Source organism: Aptenodytes forsteri, unplaced genomic scaffold, assembly GCF_000699145.1.
Source record: "Aptenodytes forsteri isolate BGI_AS27 unplaced genomic scaffold, ASM69914v1 Scaffold69, whole genome shotgun sequence".
In the NCBI taxonomy this organism is placed as follows: Eukaryota; Metazoa; Chordata; class Aves; order Sphenisciformes; family Spheniscidae; genus Aptenodytes; species Aptenodytes forsteri.
Genome location: NW_008795885.1, coordinates 3,493,935 through 3,520,405, shown reverse-complemented (window position 1 = coordinate 3,520,405; position 26,471 = coordinate 3,493,935). Strand labels below are relative to the sequence as shown.

Below are 26,471 nucleotides of genomic sequence, written 5' to 3'. Positions count from 1 at the left end.
CCTACTCGCTGGTGGGGTGGGGTGAGAAGCAGAAAAGGCCTTGACTCTGTGTAAGCACTGCTCAGCAGTGACGAAAACATCCCTGTGTTATCAACACTGTTTTCAGCACAAATCCAAACCATAGCCTCATACTAGCTACTATGAAGAAAATTAACTCTATGCCAGCTAAAACCAGCACACCACATCTCTATCAAACAATATATAGCTGTAATCAAACTAAATTACTGTGCAGTAGCTTTCATTATGCAATGACACTCTTTTGTAAGGGCTTTTGTAAGGGCTACAGAAAGAGGTTAATTACAAGTCTAGACATTCCTGAAAAGGGAGGAAAAAAACATGTTCTTTTCAGTTTCTTAAAGATGTAATGACTGCATTTATAGCTGAAGATGTCCAGTACTGAATTGGTGTGTATGGCTTTGGTTCACCCTTCAGGACCCTACAGACTTGATTTTGTAATAAATTCATCGTGCAAGTCCTAAATATATTCTGCGGAGTAATAAAACTGGTAGAAATTTTCCTTTTGAAAATGTAAGTGAATCTGGTATTCATGAATGTGGCAGTCATATTGTAGGCATCCTGGACAGAAATTTGTATAATGATACCACTGCCCCAGCCACATCAGACCACAGGTTTCTCCCCACTACTAAACCAATGCACACAGAAAACCATCATCTTGTCTGAGGAGAAAAAGGAGCACTAGGTCCTTGATCCAGAGCATTTCCATGGCAGTGGCTGTTCAGCACTAACCTGAGAGGTAGTGTGCGCTACCCTACAAAGCAGCACTGCCTGGGAGGGCACGTGTGAGCTGGGTGTGAACAAGAGGTGCAGATGGAGCTCCCTTAATCATCTCTTTGATTGTCTAATGCAACTTTACAAGGGAGCTGGGTTCATACACAACAGGAGGGTCTGTAAGCCAGACCAAAAGCTAGTGAACAGGACAGGTTCACAAAGAAGTTAGGGCATATGCACAACAGTCATCATGAGGACACCCGCTGCTGCTGGAGCTGTCTCTGCTGTACAGCTTCTGTTCATTGCAACACTGTAGATCATGGCCAGAGTTGGGATCCAGTTGACATCAAAATCCCCTGGTTAATGAGGAGACATCTTGAAACCCAAAGGCTGTGCAGCTCACAGTCACTCTCACAAGTGGAAACAAAGGTATTTTAGGACTTTTCCCTTATTTGCTGACAGAAGGGAAGTTGCAACACTGCCAGCAGTGGTCCTGTGCCTGGCAGAGAGAGTGCAGGACCCTCGGAGTGTAGCAATGTGGTCAGGGGTCGGCTGGTTTCTCATCAGTCCACTTGAATGAAGATTGGTGCTCAGGGACAGCAGATCCTGGAGTTAATCATAGGCACGAAGTATACAGAAAGCAGGAAACAGATCAGGTTGTTTAAGCCTGAGTTGAAAGAATAGCAGGAGTTCGAAGGATTAAGTCAGAAAGGCCAGGGCAGAAAATGAGATGCATCTAGCATAAGATAAGAAGGGTAGCAAAATAAATCATCCTCATAAGAAGAAACCCAGATAAAGGAGACCTATTGAAAGATGTCTGGGAGAAGGCAGCAGTGTTTTTGTCTTTTTTTTCACTAGTTTTCAGTAAAGCTTCAGCTGTAACTGGATGCCTAGCACAATTAACAGAAGTGACTGAGCAGTAAAACGTGAGCCTAGAATAACAAAAGACTAAGTCAGAGAGTATTCAAATCATTTAGATCTTTTCTAATTGGTTGCAGCCAGTGGCCTTCATAGTACAATCTTTAAAGAGCAAGCTTTTTAAGTCTGAAACAGATTTAACAGGTAACACTCACTTCTGATGGAGGCTGGGGCAGAGAAGTGGATGTATGTAGTACTCACTTCAAGAGGAAGAGGGGAGGAATTATAGACCAGCTGCCTTGACTCCACTCCCCAGAAAAATTCTGCAGTAAATAATGAACCAAAGGAGTATGAGGCACCTGGGAGATAACAAAGCAAGGGAGGTCACCAGCAAGGCAAGTTTTTGTCAAGATCAAGTCATGACAAATCAGTTTGATTTTTTCTCAAGCAGGGTAAGAGGCATTGTTAGTAGGGGAGGAACAGAAGATGTCATACATACTTGACATGAGTAAAGCTTTTGGTACTTGTCTCACCTGACAGTCTCACAATAAATTAGGGAAATGTGGCCACGATGAAGTGATTTTAAGCTGGATGGAGACTGGTTGTCTGTACTGAGACAATGTGTATCGGTGTATCTAAAGATACCAAGAGTGGAGGAAAAATCTTCTCTGGTCTGCTTTTTTCGTGTTCTTGTTGACAACCTCGGATGATGGAATAGAGGGTACACTTATGAAAATTTTGGACAACATAAAATTGGGAAAAACGACAAGTATATTGGAGAGTAGGATTAGAAATAAAATAACTTTGGTAAAATTCAATGTCCTTTCTGTACTGTCAAGGACAAAATTGTACATGAACTTGAATAGTCAACAGTAAAAACATGGGAGTGGGAGCAAAACAGAAAGGACCTGAAGGTTACACTGGATCAAAAGGCAAACAGGAGTGGGATATGTTGTAAAAAAGGCAAATACACTTATGAATACATCCTGTAAAATTTGTCAGACCACAACTGGAATACATTTTTGCATTTTCAACATATCGATGCAAGTCAATACAGCCTGGAGGAGAGCAACAAGAATGATCACAAGTCTAGAAAAGATGGTCTGTAAGAAAAGACAGAGCAAACTAGAGTCCTTTAGTCTTAGACAGAAGAATGATTGTGTACATGGTAACAAGCACTCAAAAGGCTGTGGCAAAAAAGCAAATAATCTGCTTTCTGCCTCTACGGTATATAAGAAACAAGGTAATTGGCTTCATCTGCCCCTGTCAAGATCCAGGTAAGTCACAGGGAAGTACTTTCTAATGGTCAAGATAGCACAGCCCTGTAATAAATCGCTTGGGGAAATTGTGGAGTCTCTAGTATCAGAGGTCTTTAAGCATAAATTGGACAAACAACTGTTGTAGATATAATTGATGCTGGCTAGGAGCATAGAGAGGAGTAGATGATTCAGGTTCATTTCATCCCTAGTTTTCTACAGTTCTGTGTAATAGGTACCATAAGTAAAATTAAGGAAAAAGGTCAGAGTTTTAAGCAGTCTTCATTTGTCCTTTTGTCATAAAATCTTTCAAGTTAGATAGGAACTTGAATTATTAAAAGATAAAACAAAGAGCAAAAGGAATTCTCACGCAGCAATTAGAAAGAAGCTTAAAAAAAAAAAATCTTCCTGCTGCAGTCACAATGAGAGTCACAGCAATTGTTCAGTCATGAGTTGCTGTTGTGTACCACAGGAATAAAGGCCTAGATGAAGGCGGTCTTTATTTTAACCAGTAAGTCTTTCAGAAAAGGGCCTGTATATTATTCCCACCTAGTGTCATGCTGAGTCTGTCCTCAACATTTATCGAAGAGTAATTACACTAGCATACTCAATTTTGCTAGAATACATTTCTCCCAGATTATCTAAGATGCTGTACAGTAATAATGCAGTACCCTACTGTGTGCCTGAAGCAGAGCCAATTCACCCGCCTGGCCTACTTACATCTCATTGGCCAAAGCAATTGAAAAAGAAGTGTGATCATAGGATGCGCAAATATATTTTTTCAGTGTTTATTTTATTTCCTTTGCATTTAAATTCACTAATTTAATACAGACTGCTCAGGGTCTCTAGTGTTTCCATTTTACTTTTTCTTGTTCATTCTCTTTTGCTAAGTGGAATAGCGATATGTTCCTTAAAATCAGTACTGTCCTTATTTATAGCACCTGCCTTGATGTGGTGTTAAAAAAATAAAATAAAATCACAGGAGGAGGTACATGAGAAAGCATAATTTCTCTTCCTCATGCCATTGGCCAGCTGCTCAGATGAAACTGCCGTGCATGGAGAAGACTTTTTCCCAAGGTCTTCTTCCACAGGTCTTGCTGTGAGATCCTGTGGAGGCCTCTCTTCCATCTACATCTCATCAGGCCAGATCAAGTGCTGTTATTCTACAAGTAAATCTTACATTTTAGTACATAGATGTTACAGGACATAACTAGAGCTAAATACATCCATGTAATGTTGCCATGGAAATACAGAATTTTCATGTAAATATAAATTTTCTGTATTCACCTTGTTTCACTAACACAAATTAGCAAAGCTGCAATCAGAGAAGTGCCATGCCTTTATTTTCTTTTAGCGCTTGGCACGGTCTACTGAAAATCAGAAGAAAGTGAAAACAGGACATTTTAGCTACTATAAGAGTATCATGTCATGGTCACATTTTATGTGCATGCTATGTTAAACTGTTACACAGCACTGCATCTAAAAACTGTTCAAATGTTTTTCAAGTCTCATCCATATCTTATAGGTGGGGAAAATTCAGCAATGCCTAGATCATAAAGTGAGTCAGTATGCTGCTCTAGCTTGATACCTGGGCCCTGATCTTCTCATTTAATCACATCATTTAGCCATTAAGAGACATAGTTTATAAATAGTAGAGCACAGGTTATCTATTTTACAATGAGAGTACGCAATGCCCAAAGCTGTACTCCAAACTGGGAGAGAGAAACAATTATCTTTGAACTTATGCTGCAGAGGCACTGCCTGCAAAGGAACACGCCATTTATTAAAATAAATATGTGAAAAATAAAGTGAAGAGCAATCAAAATAGAGCATACATAAGTTGAAATAAGTGTTATACAAAGTGGATAGTGCTAATTTAATTAAATCCGCTTCTAATTCAAGATAGTTTAACTCAGAATACTGTTCACGTATATACAAAACAATGTAATTACCAAGTAGTCTTCAATATCAGGAACTATTATGCTACTTGGGGAGCAGAGCTGTTGGGACTGGTGAAAATTTGCAGACAAGTCCCAGGGTATTTGCAAAGTAAGGGAGCGATGCTGAAAATGGACACAGTCTTGGAAGGTCCCATTCATGGCGGGTTGTGGAGCAGGAGACACGATCAGTGAATGACAGGTGGCTCAGGCTGGAGGACAGGAGGTCTCTGCGTGTGCTGGAGACCTTTAGTAACAAGGCTGTTTCAAGGCAGGTACCTTTTACAGAAGTCCAGCCAGCAGTCTTTCACCTCGGAGGGCTGGGGATCCACGAGCCTATCTGGTACTTTTGTGTGGTTGAAGAATGGGATTTCTGCATCAGTGAAAACTCTGGGCGTTTTTCTGTCCATTTTGCCCTTTTATCTGTTAGTTCACAACAAAACTATTGACCTTATTGGCCAACCTCAACAAAATTTGACAGGAGGCTAGGTCTCGAAGATACAAGATGCCAACAGTAGGCCTGTTAAACCCATGACTGGTCGGAGCACCACAGGTTATCTCGTGCCCAAATATGAAGTCAAGCAAAAGAAACGGTGGGAGAGAAGAGGACACAGCAGCAGGGACTGAGATTAGGGATTGTAGCAACCATGATGGGATCTATGTGGACCACAGGGAGAGGTCAGAGGAGGTACTATTGGTGGGCAGAAATTCTGGGCTAGGATGCTGGGGAGATAACGGGAGGTGTGGTGGAGAGGGTAGGAGGAGCTGCGGGTGTTGTGAGGATGCGACACAAGAGAGAGAGCTCAGCATTGCAGTGGCAGTCTTTGAAAGACATGGGCTAGGTTATTGAGGGAATTCACATTTGTTGGGCACCCCCATCCTGCGAGTTTTCTGCAAATGGCAGGCTGGGTAGAGGAGGGAAATTTCCCTCCATGGGGTCTTATGAGTTTGTAATAAAAAAAAAAGAGTTCACACTGCAAGTTCAGTACAAATCTGTTAAAAAGTCAGTCAGTCATGAGGCGCAAGCATGGTTAGCAGATGTCATCAGTTATGGTTCTTGCTACGTCTGAGAAGGAGCCCTGTGAGCCAGTCTCACTTTATGACTTGCAAGGGAGGAAAAGTTGAACAGGTTCTTCCAAAGTTTTTCCCAAATTTCTCTCCCACAAAAATGCGATTCTGGGAAGAGAAGAAAATTTCAATGTTTTTAGCCTCATACCATTAAATGTTTTTAGGATTATGGGCATGTGTAAAAAAGGACCTGCTAAAAGACTGCAGACTTCGCTGGAACATTTCTCTGCACAAATTTGTTCAAAGTTTTTTCATACGAATGAATTGGAAGTGTCTGCTTTCCACCGAGCAATCATGAAATGTCTGATACTTCTCACTCCTACAGACTCAGCTAAACCGATTTGCAGCACATGAACACAGATCAGTTCAGACATCTCTTTCTGTCCACTCCAACTTGATTGCTTTTGGTACACTCCTTGTGTGCCGCTATTACCTCTGCATGTCAAACACATCAGTGTTATGCTGTGGGAGCATCTTTGCTACAGTTATGTCTTCATTGGCTGATAAAGATATATTTTTATCCAGGGTGGACATGATTGTGTGCAGCCACGCAGATGTGATTGCATTAAATGATGTAGCAGTGTGCAATCCATCAGTTTCCATATATTGTTGCCTTTTTTTACCTTGGATAACTGATTAGCTATCTCATTGTAGAAAACACAGCTGGGACAAGCACTTAGATTTCACTGTGAAGTAAAGTAGATGAGAGTCTTTGGCCGATCTCCACAAGACGCGTCATGACAAATGCTGCCACTTTAGGATTTTAGAGAAAGTCAACAAAAAACATTTATTGCACTGTAAGAAACACACACTTAAAAAGCACTCAGTGTCACTAAAACAATGCCCGAGGAAAGAGCAATGTGTTCTTACTTAATATTATTTAGTCACTGGCACCTTATACAAACTAAAATTCCAATGAAATACACAGTCAAGAATTCATCTCGGATGCTAACTCAAGTGAACACTGTAGCTGTGCTTACTAGATGAATATTTAACCATTTGTCATTTGCTGCATAACAGTGCGCACACAGACTGGTTTTTTTAATAGTGAAAACACAGCTGAGAGAGATGCTACTAAAATGTAAACCAGGAGACTTTTGAATAAGATAATGTGATTCTATCCTTAAGCATCTTTCTTCCAAGGCTTCAGAGGTTTCTGCTGAATGTTTTATCAACAAGAAATACAGAATTTGTTTCACTAGTTTATCCTTTTTTGTCTATCTGTATATTATATATTTTTCCTATGTCTGTCTATAGCAGTGTAAGAGGCAGCCATATATTCCAGAAATTACTCTTTCCATTAGTACAAGGCAGGAACAGCATCTTTAAAGGAATTCAGTGGTGAGTGAATTCACATATACTGCATGTGCTTCAGCAAGACGGATGGATATTTGAGACTCTTCAATTGGGTGGTTTTAAAACCCTTGAGAAGTCTGCTCCAGGGACCTTAAGGATTTTATAGTTGGCCCAGGACACGTACTGCATCCTTTCTACTCAAAGGTGTCTATTTAATGGTTTAATAGTTGTATGACTATTTTCTTATCTCTCAGAATGTTATAATGTGCAGAAATTACCTTCCTCTGAGTGAGACTTTGGTATCTCAACATCTATTGTTGAGATTACTACCTAGTAATAAATTAAATTGTGTGATGTTAATTGCTATATAACATTGTATATCATAACTTCTATGGTGGCTATATATCATATCAATGATATTACAGTAAGAATCACCCAGATTAATGAAAAATGAACTTTGATGAAAACCGAGAAAAGCACAGTGATAATGGAACCAGAACTGGCTTCAGCACGCAACAGTCCAACACCACACACCATCTCTCCTGCCCTGAAGGACTGTTATGACAAATGGAGCCCAAAGTCATGGGCTAAATGAACTCAACGGGCATTTTATAGGGACAGCCCATAGACTAAGGGAATGGTATCTGTGTGTATAGATATCAAAAGACAGATTGATTACTTCCTAGAAGCTACCACTGTATTTAAAAAGTCAATAATACTTTCTGAGATGTATTTCTTCTCAAATGGACATGATGCTATCTTTGCCTTCCCAAATTTTAGTTTCCTATTCAGATTACAATATGCATCCAAGGATCCTGTGCTGAGCAGGTTTGCAGAAAAAAAGCTGCTGAAAATCAGTTGAGTGACTGTGTCACAAACATAGCAGATTATTAATCTGCTGCTATAGATTATTAGGAAGATGTTAACTCATGCTTCGCCATAACATCTTATTCTCACTTAAATGTTTTGACTTTCTCTTTTTGTAGTACCTGCATGCAAATGGGATTGTGCATCGTGACTTGAAGCCAGAAAATCTACTCTATGCAACGCCAGCACCAGATGCACCATTAAAAATCGGTGAGCAGCATTAAATGTATGCTTCCCTAATTCCTTTGTACTAGTAATATGTGCTAACTGATATTTACAGTATATACGTCTCACCACCACTTTATTCAAAGCTAACGCTTATACTCAAATGAACAGCATGTTACTTCTTCAGCAGCACAGCTGTGCATGGTTTTTTTTAAAACCAATACAAAACTAGATGCTGGCTTAGAGAATTTATAGCCAAAATTGTGCAGAACGTGGCAGAGAATAAAGCACTCAGGAGGAACAAGAAAGATCATGAGATCAGCATACAGCTGTGTGCATCACTTCTGCGCCCCTTTTGCTTGTTAAACTAGTATTTTAAGAGGAAAGATTCATTGTCATGAAAGTACAAATGTGCAGATTAGTGGTAGAAAGCAAACTGAGCAAGGCTGACTTCTGTTTTGAAGGCAGATTTGAGGGATAAGAAGAAGTGATCTTCACAAAGAGCATAGGGAAGCTACCTGAAGCACAGTCAGTACCACGGGGGGTATGAGGAGGGACAAGGTGAGACCAGGCTCCCCTGAACGGCGATATGTTATGCCAGTTCTGTTGGGGATGGCGGCCACTTGCGAAGGGCATAACCTCCAAAAATGCTGGGTATGCCCAGTTTTCACTTGAGCAAAGAGGAGCTCTGTGCAACGCTCCTGAGCTGTATATAACCAATTTGGAAATAACACCTTGTGCTCCCTTACCAGGGAGCATGGGAGCATGCAAGGAGTGAGTGTTGCCATGTTCATCAGGCTGGTGTTCATCATGGGTTTCAGGAGCCAGATTTCCACAAACTAGTCTCAAGCAATTTATTATAAATTTTGAGGAAAGTCTTGCATCTCAGGATGATGGCATCTTAATGTACATTTTATCTAGTTCTTACCTTTCCTGGAAAGGCACTAAACAGCTGTACCATGATAGTACTAGCTGTACCATGCAGCACCCAGTGGCCTTGATTTCATGGCCAGAGTGGTGTAGGGGCTTCTGAAGCATTTTCCTAAATGCTGTGATTCTTCATCTTCTGGTTAAGCTTATTGCCTTCTTTAAATTGAGATCTGATTTACAGTGAGTGGCAGTGTTTATAAAAGTAAAGTTATTTCTGTTTTGATAAATAATAATACATAAATGATAACCATTTAGGGACAAGTGAATCCTAACTATGCATTTCTAGAATAAAATATGAACTATTTTTATCCTGATCTTGAGTCAAAACATTCGCTTTTATATTCACTGTAGCAAGACAAAAATACTTTTATTTTGCATTTTTTAAGGCCAGGTTGTCCTCACCTAAATTGAAATTTGAAGAAGCTCGGTTTATTCTCAGTGAAAACTAAAAGAGTTGTGAAGACTTCAGTTTTTATGTCTTTTAAAAAGTGAGTCATGCAAGTACGGCATCTAACGTCATGAAGGCTCTTGCTGTCTAAGTAGTAATTCAGGGTAGAAACACTGCAAAAAGGATGAACAGTACTTCTCCTGGCACAACCTCCATGCCCCTAGAAGCTCTCTATCAAAATATTGCTGGGATTTTGTCTTGCAGGGACTGTGTACTCTGACCCTTATCCAAGAAATCACTGATGCACAATTTTTTAACCCAAAATTGTTCTGTTAATTTTGTTGGATTACTCACAGAGTGGAAGCTGAATACATACCTAAAATGCATTTCTGGATCACCGCTTGTACACCCTTAGGCATCCCATTGTATTGGCTTTGTGCAAACATTAATATTCCTAAACAATCTTAACAGCTGACTTTGGACTTTCCAAGATTGTGGAAGATCAGGTGACCATGAAGACAGTTTGTGGAACTCCAGGGTACTGTGGTACGTTGTTTTATTATTTACAGTATGCTGCACTTTATGTGAGGGTGTTACATTTGCTTTTTCCAAGGTGAAATGCTTCTTCCTAAAGTCAAAATTCAAAAAGCCCCTAAAAAGCAGAAATAAAAAGCTAAAATTCAGAACTGGCACTGGGTTAAATTTTTCTAAAATCAAAGTCTCTAGCACTGAAGCTTAATAATCAAAACATATGTTATTGTGCAAGTTCTAATCAAAACATATGTTAATGTGCAAGTTCACTACTTGCATGGAAATAAGTTCAACCATCATAAAAACGCTGAAATTACTAAAATAATACTGGAGAGGCATCGGCAGAAATTTGGACTATGAAAGGCATAATGGGAATGACTAAAAATTTATAGAGTTCGTAACAATTATGAATATTTGAAATTGCTTACAGTGCATTTACCTTAAAGTAGTTTTTTTTAACAGAGGAAATCAAATTATTCCTTAGAGTGGAGTCATAAATTAATCCCCTAAACCCAAAATGTTTCAGCAAATACATGGTTTTAAATGCAGGCTTGACTCAGACCATTCTGGTCCACGCTGGAGTGGGACCTGTGTAACAGAATTATGAGTGCATTAGCAAGGAACTCTTTGTGGCACATCTTGTCAACTGGGGCGACTGGTGTAGATCTAGTCATCTCTTTCAGCAGTAAAAAGGCTTTGGCACTTTTAACTAATCCTCTTTTCTCCTAAACAAAATAAGAATGAAATCATAGGTTTGCTTCAGTTTTACCAACAGAGTGAGAATCAGCATGAACCACTGCTTACCAAAATGACTAATTTGCCTGTGCATTCACAGTACTTTAACAAGCATGAGTTTGTGGATGACTTCAGAGCAAACATCTACCTCATGAGCTTAGCACTGTATTACACAAGGATGGTAACTTTAATTCCTTTAGTAATTTAGAAATTAGGAAATTCTATACTGGGTTTATATTTTTCAGTTGGTGGCCTTTAAGGATACTTTCTACTTGTTTAACTGTGGAAGATGTGCACAAGGTTTAGAAACTGTGTTTTGTCTCAGTTGTCCTGTTCTTACATGTTTCTGTTTTTTTCCAAAATCACAGCTAGTTAAGGATGGTAACTTTAATTCCTTTAGTAATTTAGAAATTAGGAAATTCTATACTGGGTTTATATTTTTCAGTTGGTGGCCTTTAAGGATACTTTCTACTTGTTTAACTGTGGAAGATGTGCGCTGTGTTTAGAATTTATTTTTTGTTTTTTTTGTCGTTTTCTTACATGTTTCTGTTTTTTTCCAAAATCACAGCTAGTTCATGCTTCTCAGTCTTGTAGCTTTTAATAATGTAAGGCAACTAATTTGAATGCAAGAAAACCACCACTGATACTTCAAATTAAAACAAATTTCCATAGAATCACATTTAGGTAAAAATATGTTCCCTCACTGTCATATGGGAGAGTGAGGTTTTGATAAGCAGGTGAGAAAACGTAGTACTGGTACCAGTTCGTGAATAATTAGGAATGTGGGTTTTGTCTCCATTGCTTTGGGGAGAAAATAAGTGGGGCAGAGAGTGAACACTACAATTGCCATACACATATTGCCGTACACATAACATTTGGCAAACAATGCCATAGCTGTGCTATATGTCAGATATCAGTAATCCAAAGGGGATATAACTAAACCAACCCCCAAAAAATCCAGAATCTAAAAACAGAGTTCAAGCACATAACCTGCCACAGTAGGGAGAAAGCAAGCATACAACTGATCTTGAGAAATATAATTAAAAAGATGGTGCTGAGCCCCAGAGGCCGTTCCCTTGTGGGGCCGGAGCATTTCTTTCTGCCCATGGGGCTGCGATGGGAGCTCATCCTGCTGCAGGTGGGGATGCACCCAGCCTGGCCAGCCCCTGCACACAGCAGACTTTTCTTCAGCAGCAGCGTCCCCAGGTCAGAGGGGATGGCACGGACCTGTGGGATGCTCCGTCCCTGCAGAGAGCCTCCGGCCTGCCTGTGGGTGGGTGGTCTGCAGAGCAGGACAAACCTCTGGTGAGTTCTGGCTCAGTTTCCTGTGGCGGTGCCGAGCCGTGCAAGGCTGAGCAGCCAGCAGCTGGACGGAGCCTCGCACACTGCCTGGCAGCTTTCAGCAGGGCATCCCCTGCATGCTGTTGGGCTCCTGATACAGCACCCTTGCGCACAGCTTCACTGTCAGAGCAGGGACAGCTAGCTCCTGGACATATGCAGAAGCTTGCTGGGACTCCCGGAACCAGAAAATGAACCAGAAATTGATCCTCCAGTGCCAGAACGTGCAAAAGAAGGAGCCCCTCTGGCAAAAGAGGATTGCAGCTGCCTCTGCAGTCTGCTCACCCTTTATTGCAAGGCACTCCCATGTCAGCAAACCAGCTAATCACCAGGGAGGCTGGTGATCTTGTTTATACCAGGGTAAGCCTGCTGGGCTTCCCATGGTGGATGCTCACCTCCAGCAACCAATGTGATCTTGTGGAGAAACCTATTTCTGCCATTCTTGCTGAACTGTAGATCCTGAATGGGCTCCTGCAAGAGGCTGCAAGTTGCTAGCAGTGTGCTGGGTGGTAAGCATCTCGGGTAGTTTTGGACAGAGCTGAGCCAAGCCATTTGAAACTAAAGACTTGGCATTTGCTTTTATGACTGTAGAAGCAAAGGAAAGAGGACATTGGAGAAGACCAACAGAGATTACTCTGTTACCTCATAGCACAGCTGATAATGCAATTCAGGTGACATGTCCATTACCTTGTATGACATTCTCTGCCAAGCACACACAGGTGCCAAGTATGCTTTAGAGTAGCACTGAATTCCAGTCTGCTTAGTTTTATAAAACTGTACTTCACATACTAGCTATTAATGTTCTAGTTGTCTTTTCTCGTGACAGTTACATTACAAATGCCGTAAAACTGTAGTTAGTATTTTGCCCTTTTTATGCCTGTCTTTACTGGCATACTGTCTACTTACTATAAAAATAGGATAAGGCTTACTCCCATAGAAGAGCACTCAGAGTAGGGATGACTTGGTGGGGAGGGTTGAGGCTGAATGTCTGTGCTGAGAAGAGAAGAAAGGAGCTTTGTGCCTACAGACATGGACCTGCAATCCTTCCTTTACAACCCAAGTTAACTGGCCATGCGGAATTCCTGGTGGCTGGAAAATATTCAAGCATTACTTTCCAGAAGTGGAGGAAACCCAGAAGGAATACTGTTGAAATGCCAAATTAAACTATGAATAATTGATAGTCACAGGCTGCCAACTCCCACATCCTGCCCACCCAGCTATCAGCAGCTTCTCCAGAAAGGACACAGCAACAAAAACACATACTGGAGTCTGGATACTTTGGCATCAAGACTTACAAATCTACAGTTCCTGGGACGTGTAAAGTGATGCAGAGGACTGAAAGCAAGAAGGTGGTCACAAAGAACTTAACTTGCTGAGACATTGTACTTTCAGTGAACTTAACAAGAAAGGCGTAAGTGATTTCTGACAGTAGCACATAAAAATAAGCCAGTGCAGGGCAGTGATTCATGATCAGTCTGTTACAACCAACATCTAAACTAACTGCAACGTATCAGTCAAATCCATTCACCAAAAGCAAGCTTCTGGAAATATTAAAAAGTAATATTTACAAGGTGTATAACTGTGTAATCCACACAGTCTAGATAGCAAGGCAGCCCTGTATGTACAAATCTTTGGTCTCCTTTGTGGCCATTTTACAATACTGAGGTAGAAGGAGGAGAAAAGCGAAAGAAGGGCAGAAAGTGTCTTCTGCCCTTATCCTGAGCAAAAAGACATCCCAAGAAACATTGCGTTCTCTAGAAGAGGAAGCATATTGGCTATTAAACAGAAAAACTGTCCTATTTACTTCAGAACCCCCCACATGGCATTAACAAACATGGCAGGGAGAACGGTGGTTAACAGCTCTTGGTCTGTCTCAATCTCTTTCTCTGAGGTCATTGGCTGCTTCGCCTGTAGTCTGTCCTGTTAGCTACGGGTTAACCTGAGTTAAAATCATTTGGCATCTAGTGTTCCTTCTCAAAAACAGCCCCTCTCTGTTCATCAGTTTACCTAGCAGAAGAATAAGGAGGCAAGGAATGTCTGTGCTTAGACGGGCAAGCGTTTGCCCAGCTGCCAGCTGTACAAGTGGTATGTAGCAAACTTAGTGATTAATGTCCTTTGCCTTCTATATTAATGCTTTGTAAAAATGCTTGATGTGTTCCCTGCATGGTAAATCCTTCAGGTAAGTTGAAGAAGTCTGAGCCAGCTGCCTGGAGGCCGTTAGGGAGTTGTGTATACTCACTTTGATTAAAATCATGCTTGGGGGAGCCTGGCTTCCCCAGGATGTTGCAGCACATTCCTCGGGAGAGCTAGCTGCCCCAACAGAGACCTCCCACAGGCTGGGAGCAAAGCAGGAGCGTGCCAGCAGCCTGAGTCAGTCTGGAGGGGCAACCAAAACTTCAGGCTGAGCAGGGAGCTGTCACACTTTTGGGAAGCCCCAGCCCTTCTTGGCCCTGAGCATGAGGGGCCATGAGCAGCACTCATGGCTGTGAAAGTGTAATGTGGGAAGGTGAAGAGATGCGTACGTGCTGCAGCATTGATGCAGCAAGTCCACTGTGCCCCAGAAATGTGGCAGCCATCCCACATGCATCATAGAGCCGGTGGGCTCAGGGGCTGTGCTGCCAACCCGTGCATCTGATGGGTATTAATACAGATACAATGGTTGCTGAGAAGAAGGGCTACTGATACATGGAAGTGTGGCTCAGCAGTGTCTTTTTAATTATTTTTTCCAAATTAGTTGGGTATTTTTGTCTGTGGCCAAAAGGTGAGGGAGGGAAGGGTCTTGCCTCCACCAGTATCAAGCACTTCCATTTCCTCCTCTGGAGATGTGGCATTTTTGTCCTGCTGCCTCAGGAGCTTTGCCCAGGAAGGTTTGCCCAGTCAGAGGCAAACCTTGAGGGTGTGCAGAGCTATGAGCTCTGGGAGCACAGGGGACGGAGGTGCTTGAGGTAGGCATGTCACAGTTTGAATGTGCAACTGTGCACATTTTTACTCACACACAGCAGCAACACATACTGTCTGAGGGATACAGTGGTCTGCTCAGCTTTCCTCGAGGTGTGTCTGTCAGGCTGCTTGGGCAGAGATTAACTCCTCTTTACTGTTGTAGAGCCGGGGTCCCTGAGACTGCTGGGCCTTTCCGCCTTCTCCGCACTGCAGCAAAAGCAATTGCCTGAAATGGTCTTGTCTTTCCTTACAATTAAAACAGAATACCAAAAATAAAGCCCAAATAAAGTACCAAGTAAATAAGTAAAATACTGATGTAAAAGTACCACCTCCTTTGTCACATTGCAGCTCCAGTTACTGCTGTAACTTTCTGTGGTTCCTTTCACAAACCTAAACCTAAAAAGCAATTTGAAACCGAAGTCCGCTTTTCATTTTATTCTGGCTGTGCTTGGACATGACTTCTGTTGCTTTGTACTCAGTGAAGGGAATCATTTGCCTAATTTAGGGCTTAAAGCAACAGGCCCTAACTTTTTAAAAGACTCTTACGAGTGTGCACAGAGTTTAAATTGACTTTGTGACTGTTATTTCTGCATTCAACTTCCATCTTATTGACAAGTGTTTTATCATCTGCAGCACCGGAGATACTACGGGGATGTGCCTATGGCCCTGAGGTGGACATGTGGTCTCTGGGGATCATCACCTACATCCTGTAAGTGCAGACAGTGCCACGGAGTGGTTCATTTATGAGCACCTGCAGGTTTTTATGACATTATGAGCTGTGCCGTTGGAAGACAGGAGATCCTGAATTTTAATTATGATATTCCTAATCTTATTTAAGTAAGTCAAATCCTAGAGGAACATGGCAAAATGCTCAGGTTATATATTTGATAAATATAACACTTCTTCCTGAACAGCAGCAACGTCTGCACAGAATCGTGCTATTAATGTGAATCATAGCAGCGAAGATGCTGAAAGCAAAAATACAAGCATATGAGTGTCAGAAAGCATCATATGTTTTTTTCTCATTCTCTCATTCACACAAACTGTGAGGTATACTATGATCCTAAGAAGCTTCTCAACTACAGATGGGGCAAGGAGAAGTTAAGGTGTTTGCAGTAGTTTCACCGTGCCTGTGAATATTCCCAAATGCAGCTGCCCCATCTGTGTCAGCCACACACCCTGCTACAGCTTCAGCTGCAGCATCAGTGTTGCTGTCCCACAGCACCTCAGCCAGGAGGCAGGGAACAGCCCTGGACTCTGTCTGCAAATCAGTCCAATGGGCTGAATGATTAATGTTGAAGTGTTCCACTTCTTACAAGGTAACCAGAGACACTGGTGACAGAGGGCTTTGAGCGATGCTGGCCATACATATTTTAAACAGTTGAAGTTGCAACTATAGACCAAAATTTTCAAACAGTTGTGTCTAAAGGTAGGCACTTGTGTCAGTATCTTAATATGGCTAGTCCTAATTCAATTGGTAAGCATTGTAATTTTTTTATTGTATTGATCTTTCAAAGGAAGATTATTGAGAAGGGAAAATTGTATCTGATGTATTGACACTTCTCTTTATGGGAGAATAAATAACTGCATTTATTCCCTTGGCAACACCAATGCTAAGCTGGCTTATGTAGTTGTATACGATACTTGCGGGATGCCTTTTATGGGAAGAAAATGGGATTTTACACATATAGATTAAAGATGTGGAGGATTTTATACATCCAGGCCATTTTCTTTCCCCTCCTAGGACTCAGTAGTCGTACTGCGTCCAGCAAGTACAGTGTTTAGTAATAAAATTATTTTCTGTTATGTCTTTTGCAAAGAAAGAATTACATTTTCTAGGGTTTACACTAAAAGTACTTGTAAGAATATATATACACTCTGATGGAAATTCCAGAAAACATCTTTTGTTCTGTATGTAAGCTTCAAATAAGTCACAGCTCTCCTTTTGGGTGCCTGTAAATGATAGGCTACAATATTCCTATTTGCCATTTTGTTATCTGCTCCTTTTAAAATGTGAATCTTTGCCTCAAGGCCTAGTTCAAGTCTGTAGAAGATCACATCTCAGATACTTCCTGCCAGTTCTAGTGGTCCACGCATGGCAGAGAGATGTGCTTTGCCATCTTTGCCCTTTACAAAGGTATCTAGATTAAGCCATGAGCTTGCCTAGTTATTTAACAACTGAGGGATAGCTGTTGTACTCGAAGCTGAAAGCCTTCCTTAAGTAGAACTTGCTTTAAAGTGTGGGCAAGCTCCAAGCGAGAATGTACAGCAAATTCCTACTTGAATATATGGAGTGGCATTTGCTATACGCAGCCTTTCAAAACCTCCCAAGCCACATTAAACCTCTGCACTGGTGTAAACACAAGTGTGTGAGCTCCTGCTCTGGGTGGGACACCACCAGTACAGATAGTCCTCTACTTCTTCCTCCTTCTGTTCCTCTCCTCCTCCCCTCTTGAAATCAAATTTGACCTACAGGAGCAAGCCAGGCAAAAAGGGTGCTAGTCAAGTCCACTTGGCCATCTCTTCTATTTAGCTTTAATAATACTCCACATTTAAAACTCTTCTATTGAGTGTAAAGCTTTGTATGTCAACATTTCTGATGGGTTAGAAGCTGAGACCAGAAAGGTACATGTACAGTAACTAATTGATTAATCCTGCAGCCTCAAGGACAGTGTTGCATGTCTCAGTCTCATAGTTTAGTAGAGGGAATGCACTTATGTACAGTCAAAAAAACACATTGTTGTATGTGCCTCCAAAATAGAGTGTATTTAAGAGTTAACTACCGTGCTACAGGAGACGTGCGTAAAACTGTATCTTCTCACCAATACAAAGTGGACTTAACATGTGATTAAGAAAACCTTTGACACATGTTTTGACTGAACAATTATTCCTGAGGCCAATTATATTAAGACCTATTGATGATAACTGTCATAATTCCAAGGAAGCCCCATTTATAGTTTTAACAGCAAAGAGTACCAGTCCTTTTGTATTCCTGCAGCAGGTTTGAAATGCAAGTGCACATTTGAGATGCAGATAGTGGTCAACAAATACAGAGGCTTTGCCTGTAGTCAAAATTGCATGGATTTAATTAAAGGTGTTTTTTTACTAACTTACTTAAAAGGGCATAAAACACTGTCTGGTCATTTCTAATTGATTTTGAAGCTGTTTACATTGATTTTTCTTTATTTGGTAGGTAATTGATTTAAAATGAATCAGCATAATCCTGGTTTAAATTAAATCAAGAGCAGCCATGCTGGGTCTTACCCTGGTTTAATTTATCTAATTTGAAATCACACCTCTAGTTTTATTCATCTAATCTGTCTGCTGAAGTGAAATTTTTTTTAGGTAGAAGCGTATCCATAGAAATTGTTAATAAGACAAAAATAGGTGATAGTAGTGAGTTATGACAAAAATATTTTCAGAAGTAAATAGAGAATCACTTAGAAGGCTTCAAACACAGTCACAGCAAGTCTTAAGCAATGGTCTCACTGTATGTCATCAGTTACCTGGTATTCAGAAGCCAGTTTTGGCTGAACCAGTTAGTGGCCCAACAATGCTGCTCAGCAAAAGTGCTCCGTGGGGATAGGAGCCGACCTGAAGCAAGCTCAGAAATGGTGGTGGGAGAGGCAGGCAAACAGGAGGGGAGCAGCAGAGGGACCATGGCTGGCTTCCACCTACTGAAGCACACAGTACTTGGAGGTTGGATCCTTGTGTTTTAACCCATCTCTGCCAGACTTGGAAATTAATGACACACCCAGAATGTGCTTACAGTGGAGTTTTTCAGCAGTGCACAGTGATGCAGCTGTTGCACCCATGGCTACACACCACTCTCAGAAACACATTTCTTCCTTGAACATCTGTCTTCTTTTTCTGGACAGTAAGCACACTGGTTGGGTTTAAACATATAAGAACAAGCTAAAATGTAAGGTTAAATTTTCTAGATTTGTTGCTGTCTTATTCTTTACAGTCTGCTGTTGTTTTCCTGTCATCATCTCATTGCTTGTTGCATTTTCTGGAGGCAGAGTAGCAGATAGACTTTCTGTTTAGCTCAGAACACATACTGGTTGAATAGGAAGTTCACTTTAAAACATCTGATTATGTGTGCAGGCATGATTAAAGTGCAATGAAGCGACAAAAAAGGACATTATATAAATGGAAACCACTTCTATGAGTTTGCTTTCCCCAGGGCCAGCTGTGTGGATCTGTGTCGGGATCTGTATTATTCAATATATTCATAAATGCAGTCATTAGTGAGATTACAAAATTTCTTGATAATATGTAGGTTACCTAGGTGAGGATGAGGGCTGATTATTAAAACCTGCCAGAGGTTTTAATAACATACAGTGATGAACATAATCAAAAAACAGTCCTAACTGGACATATAAAAACTTTTAACTTCACAAGTAAAGTGTGGTTCCTCAGCTAATTCCTACCTCTCAGGAAAGAGTTACAGGGATTCTGATAATTCCTCTATGAACATGTTAACTCTGTGCTTGTAAACAGTCCAGAAAACCAGATCCAAGGTCAAGAATTGTTAGCAAAGAAATGGAGATTAAAATAGAAAACATCATTATGCTAATTTGCAACTCTGTGGTGTGCCCACACTGAATGGTGTTTGCACCCACTTTAAAAAGACACACGGCTGGAGAAGACTCACAGAAGAAAGCAGGGATGAGCAAAGTTTCAGACTGAGGAATGACTAAATAGTCCAAGGGACTTCAGCCTGAGACCAGCAGAGCAAAGAGCTGCTAGAAAATACTTATTGGCATGTAGAAGGTAAACAGGTATCAGCTGTTGCATGGCTATTCTTATGTTAAGTCCCTATATTAATAGTTCCAATTTCCATGTGAAAATGGAAAATTTACAATTTGATCAGCCTTTCCCAGTGCTTATGAATGCTATGACCACATTTTGCTCTGCTCTGTAGAATTAGGAATTTGTAAGTATATCCAGGTCTGGTATCCCAAAGTGGAGTACAGGACACAAAGTAGGGAAAGAGAATACCAGGAACTGTTTCTAACAGCCCAAGACTAATTAATCTTTGATAAATTTCTTTCTTTGTTATCCTTGCAGACTTTGTGGCTTTGAACCATTTTATGATGAAAGGGGAGATCAGTACATGTTTAAGAGAATCCTGAACTGTGAATATGACTTTGTGTCCCCCTGGTGGGATGACGTGTCTCTGAATGCCAAGGATTTAGTAAGTAAAGCAAAAATGAGACTGGAGTATCTTTGCTGATATGTATTTGGATAGTATCACTTCCACTGAGAAAGAGAGTCCATTTTGGGGTGGGGTCAGAATAATTGGTTAATTAATTATTCATATGGCTCCTTGCTTTTCTTCTTCTTATCTCTGGTATATTATGGTGCTGTTAAATATCCGCTGTTAGTCCAGTGCTGTAATTTTGCACTCAAAACTGTGGATGTTCAGGTCCTTCTGTGAACTAAGCCACAAATTGTTGGCAGCTGTCCCAGTGTTCATGCATGCCTACTTTTCATGCTAGCTCTGAGGTGTTTCGTCATTCCTCTTTGCAGGGCAACCACCTTCAGGGGAACGTAGAAACAAGCCCTGTATTTTGTGCAGTTTTCAAGTCTGAACTTTGGAGGAAGAATATAAAAAGGAGTGAAGCCCCCACACACACACTTTTGCTGACAGCTTTTTTCTGTCCATTTAAGCTTTTTCTCAGTAGATGAGAAAAGACTCATTACTTTTCAATATGGTCCATAAGCAAAATGCAAGGGCTGGCGTGCTATCTGCACTGTATTCTTTTTTTACTGGATAAAGTAAATTGGATCCAGGAGACACTGATCTGCAAAGATAGGTATGCTTGAGTTTGATTTTTAGTCAACAATAACTTGCACAATTCAGTTATTTCATTAGCACTGAAGACACAAATGCTCAGTTCCATATTGCTTATACAAACTGTGCCATAAAATACCACATAATTAGTATTTATAAAGTACTTCAGGATGCCTCAAATGGAAGGACTGTAGAAGTTCAAAGTACTTTCTTGTTGTTGTATTCGATGTGAAGTTTTTCTAAGGTCAAAAAAATACCATTTACTTCCTTTTGTCGTCAAAACCCAGATAAACAGCAGCCTGCATCAAAGCTGCTCTTTATTGTATACAGAGAGCTTTGGTCCAAACTGGTCCTTACCATTTTGTTACAGTAAAGCTCAGAGTTTCAGGTTTGAACACTGTATAGCAAGTTGCAAGTAAGGATGAAGGCCGTGGCTCTCAAAACCCATGCTGTGGGCAGTTCTGGGGTGTTCATTTGTCTTGTGTGGACGCACAGTGGGTATTCTTCACGATGACTGTTCTTCCGCACCTGCTTCAGGGCACTGTCTTTCTTTAATAGCTTTTTGTGAGGAAAGTTCAGAGAGCCCTGAAGCAAGTCCTCCCCTCACGCTTGGGCACATGGCAGTGGTGGAGCCCTGTGCCATCACTTGCACTCTGCTCCAAGAGTGGGCAGTCAGGAGAGTTGCATAAGTGTGGCTCTGCTGAGTACCATCCATGTACTTCTTTACTCCATCCTACCCTTCTTTTTTTGAAAAACATCACTTGTCCAGACACACAGCAAAACCCATGAAATGTAGCTTGCCTGGACACACTTTGTACCTAGCAGTTTGTACCACTGATGTCCCAAAAATGTCCTACTGTTGTGTTTGGAGAGGTGCAGCTTCCCTGGTCTCAATAGCAGAAAGAATGGCATAAACAGCATTAGTTTCATAGTGAGCTAAGAGAGAAATACTTGTACAGTACTTTTTAACTCACGTGTACATGTGGTTTTATGGTGACTGAAAGAAACATTTCATTTGTGATGTACCTGGCAGTGACTGCATAGTACAAGTCTGCATGAGTTACATACACTAGAATTTAAACTTTCTAATCCAACTTAAACCTTGTCGAAATCCAAAAGTGGGGATACTGCTAAGATAACTGCCTGGCTGGGGGTATTTTGAGCATCTCTTAGGGTTTATGTCACAATTCAGACATACAACAGCCTATGGTGGATTCAGGCCCGCTGCATTGGTACATCCTCTTTCAAATGTTGGTAACCAGTTGATTCTTTTCCTCCTCTCTTCCCCCTTAGCAGCTGTCTTATTCAGATATTATTTATGGAGGACCAAGAAATGCCAGAAACAAAATATGTGCAAAGACCTGTACACAAATTCTTGTTGGTTTCTTAGAATGTGTTTCACTAAGGCACTTTTCAAACCAAGACCAAAGCTCAAAAATGCAAAGCTCGTTAATGTAAATGAAGAATAAGGTTAACAGTCTTCCGTATTTCTTCCTTGTGATGCAGGTTAAAAAGTTGATTGTTTTAGACCCCAAGAAACGCCTCACCACTCTACAGGCTTTGCAGCACCCATGGGTTACAGGGAAGGCAGCAAACTTTGCACATATGGACAATGCACAAAAGAAACTTCAAGAATTCAATGCTCGGCGTAAACTTAAGGCAAGTCTCTGGACATAGTCTCTGTTTTGGCTGTGAAAGCATGCAATTAAATTAGTAGCCTTGCAGAAACCTTGCACACTTTTCAGGACAACATTCCATAGTGGTATGGAAGCTTTTTATTTAAGATGACTGATGAAGATGAAAAAGTTGAAGCTGATTTAGTTGATGTCTGCAGCCAAACAAATAAAAATGTGAGGTTGAGTGAAAACTCTATCTACACAGAACGAACTGCTGAGAATGTACACAGCTTTCGCAAATTCCTTACCTTCCTTCCTTCCTTTCTTCCCTTCTTCCTTCCTTGCTTCTGTCCATCCATGTCCTGTACTGCTTGTGCGTCCTTAGAGTATTGACCAGAAAGAACAAAATTCTGAGTAGTTTCTTCATGAGCATCCATAAATCTGGAAGATATTTAATCTACTATAGCATATTTTGATCTGTAAGCCACCCTCAGTTTCTATACCTATCAATACAAAGCAGGAGCTTAAGCCATCCTTCTGTATGATCTAGAGTCAGCATTTCAGATGTGTAGGTCCACAAAATGTGTGGGCTGAGATTAACAGGCCCAAAACATGCATTTCTAAGTACCTCTGAGAGCAAATGTGCAATAGCATTCTTTATCTGGAAATTAAGCGCTGCAAGGCAGGAGTGCAGGTGGGACCTGTGCTGAAAATAACATTAGGTTTTGAGTCACCAATATGCTCCTTTACCATCTAGTCTACATATCTACCATGGGAAGGAGCAGGGAAACATTTTTAGGTGCAAACGACAGGCAGCTGAGCATCTAATTGACATAACATCGGGAAACTTTCTTCTCCCCTAATCCCTTCCTCAGTTGTTAAAGATTTGTGTCTGCTTAGGAGAGACTTCCAGGGATGCTTCAGCACAGAAATTATTACCCACAGCTACAGTGAAGCTGCCCTTGTAGCCCTGGGGAATAAGAGTAAAAAAGCATCTTGTCTGAGAGCTTTACAAACCCCATGCAAAACCAAATTCACAATGATCCTTAACTTTGTTTTTGCTCTTTTTTTTCAGTATTATTAGGGAACTATGACAGAGAATCTCTACAGGGCAAAGAAAAAAGTTTTGTATTTTACAAAGGTCTCAGACACTGTAGATATAATTCACAGTGATGCTTTGCCCATGCAGAATTGACTAAACGTGTCTATTAACATTGTTCTCTTCAGAAAGATTTCTGTAGCCTTACAGCAGGATTGCTGTGTATTCACTGAAGATGCCATGCAATGTTGTTATATGAAAATTATTTCAGAGCATGAGCAGAGCCATAAGTTTCATTATTTCTGAGTGAGCTATTACATTCCCTGCCCAGGAGGTCACAAAGAAACACGTACCCTTTATGCATGTTTTGATTTTGATTCTCTTTATATTTTTACACCGTTGATCACCAATGAGATTTTTTTGGAGCCCAGTTTATTTAGATCCCTATAGTCAATCAATTTATACTTCTGTGTTTAAAAGCTGGTTTTATTTTTTAACTTTTTATAAGTGTATTTCTTCATTGCTTTTCTATTAAAGATTAAATGACCAAATCTCCAATTATTAAGAGAATTAACTGGAGTTAGCAGTTATTGTAGAGTTAATAGTTTTGCACACATACATGTATAAAATGAACCGTAAATTTTTAGACAATTAATTCCTGTCCAAAAAATAAGAACAAAGCAGAAAACCAGGTAGGGAATACATGCTTTAGTTGGTTTTTTGTTAATAAGAATAATACAAAATTATCCTCTCTTTCCCAACATTCAAGTCCAGCAGCAAGCTTTCTTTACGTAAGGACATATTTTTATAGAATAACTCTAAAACTCTCAGTCATGATTGGTTTTTCATAGGTTGTGTGGAATTTGTTTCATAAACATCCACATGGCTAGTGAGAGTAAATTACATTAAAAGTATCTTTATACATTATAATATCATTGAGTGGCATGTTCTATTTGTAATTTGTAATCTCACTTTCAAAATTATTGACACTTTCATTGGCTCATGCCTTGTACTTTGACTTCATATTCTGTATTAGCTGATTCTTCTTTCTTGCCAATGTTTATATAGTCTCTTGTCATTAGTATCTTCTTTTTCTTTCTTTTTTTTTTTTGCATGGTTACCTCTCCAACCACCCACAAAACTTGCTATACTCCTCATCCCTTCCTGCAGACCCGCTTCTTCTGTGATGCCTAAGCAAAAAGCTAGCCAAGTCAAAAATAGCTAGACTTTTCATACACAGAGATTAGTATTTCTTTTTCTCACCTCTGTATGTTTGTTTTTTCAGGCAATAAGACTCTTCAAGGCAAGGGCTAAGATAACTGTCTTAATGTGTGTCTTCATTTTGTGACATTTTATGTGATATGAGAGCCTATCCCCAATGCATATTTATATATATACATAGGAGGTTGCCCGTATGCTCTGCACCGTTATGCTTGGCATATGCAATAGTGATAAATATTGTTTCCCTTTGTGAACTTTTCATGGAATAATCAGTGCTAATACTGTTACTATCATGACAGAAGATAACATTCTTTTTGCCATCTAACTTCAACACAGGAGATCTGAAGTAGTTTCTAAAAAAAAATGCAGCATGTGCAGCTGAAAAAAAAATTCTGTTCATGTTGGCCAACTTGTAACCTTGTGAAAGCAGGAATTTTAAACCTCAGTCCAGTATTTCAGGTGGCCTTCTAAATCTGTCCAGGCCCAGGCAGGTATCTGAATGTCACATTACCATGAAGACTAAACGCAGTTACATTCCCTAACGGGATGATGCTAAGGCTGCAGTGCTGACAGACCGTGTCCTTTAAGGAACGTTTGCTTGATCCTCTCTTTCTCAGGCTGCAGTAAAAGCTGTGGTGGCATCAACTCGCCTCGGCAGTGCCAGCGGTCACAGCACGCATGATAGCAACAAGCCCAGCCGTAACCCGTCTCCCGTCCATGACTGCAAACCCGAAGAGAAACCCACTCAGGAAGCAGAAGCAACTCCAGAAGAAATGTCTTAGGCCAATGTGCTTCCTTGTTTCAGCTGAGATCTGTCATTTCATACACCAGCTAACTTGTCATTCAGCAAGAGAGATTCGTAAGCTTGGCCTCTCTGGTTCTGCTTTGGGGTGCCAAATGCACTGGCTGGTGATTCTACCTTCAATGCATGTGACTGCTTATGAAAATAGTAAACTGTTCCATAAGGCATGTCATGGAAACAGTGTTATTTGCAGTAATACCGGCAGGTGAAAAAATGGGGATGAATAACTACCTACCATAATGCGTATACTTCATATACATCTATCCAGTGTTTCTAGATGGCATTTGAAACAAAATACTATTTAATTTGGTTTTATGAAAGTAGGTGTCTTCTGTATGTCGTGAGTTTCTTTGAACTGCTTCCTTCCAGATTCATAGTTCTGCAGCAGACAAAAGGGAAGGAAATACCAAGCCAATGCTTTTAAAACTCATGTACGAAATAATGCTTTTTATGTGTAAAATTCAAAAAATATTTGGGGATTTATATGCAAAAAACATTCCACTACTTCTGGGAAGAAATTGAAATGTTAGTTCCACTGGGCATGAAAACGTACGTTCCTCAAGCTTGTGTTGAGAATGCCTTATTCTGCCTTTTCCTGTTTATATAAAGTATTTTAATGACAACCAAAATTACTCAGATTTCTGCCATTTCATTCTCTAGTAAAGTGTTAGCAAAACAAAACGATAGGGGACTGAAAGGGGATTACGGTAGATGCAGATTTTTGAAATACTGTTATATTTATTCATTAATTTCTAAACTGTGCAGCTAGAAGACGTTTTTATAGGGCCTAAGGGAATAATCTGCAATTATCAAGCTGTAAATGCTTGAAGAAAGCTATTCCACAACTTAATGATTTTGCTCTGGGGAAACACTCTTATACAAGGTCTGGGAGCAAGCAGTATAATCCAGTTGCTTCCCAGATAGTTTAGCCTCATGAGTAACCAGTTTCCACTTG

General features: G+C 40.5%; 1 protein-coding gene across 1 annotated transcript in view; it reads left to right on the top strand.

Annotated features, from left to right (window-relative positions):
- Positions 1-25,496, top strand: part of CAMK4 (calcium/calmodulin dependent protein kinase IV) — a 179,828-nt gene extending 154,332 nt beyond the window's left edge. The window contains 6 exon segments of the mRNA XM_019473364.1: positions 8,131-8,221; positions 9,966-10,040; positions 15,672-15,747; positions 20,112-20,238; positions 22,345-22,497; positions 25,332-25,496. Coding sequence (XP_019328909.1) covers positions 8,131-8,221; positions 9,966-10,040; positions 15,672-15,747; positions 20,112-20,238; positions 22,345-22,497; positions 25,332-25,496 — 687 coding nt within the window.
- Positions 25,497-26,471: the final 975 nt, after the last annotated feature.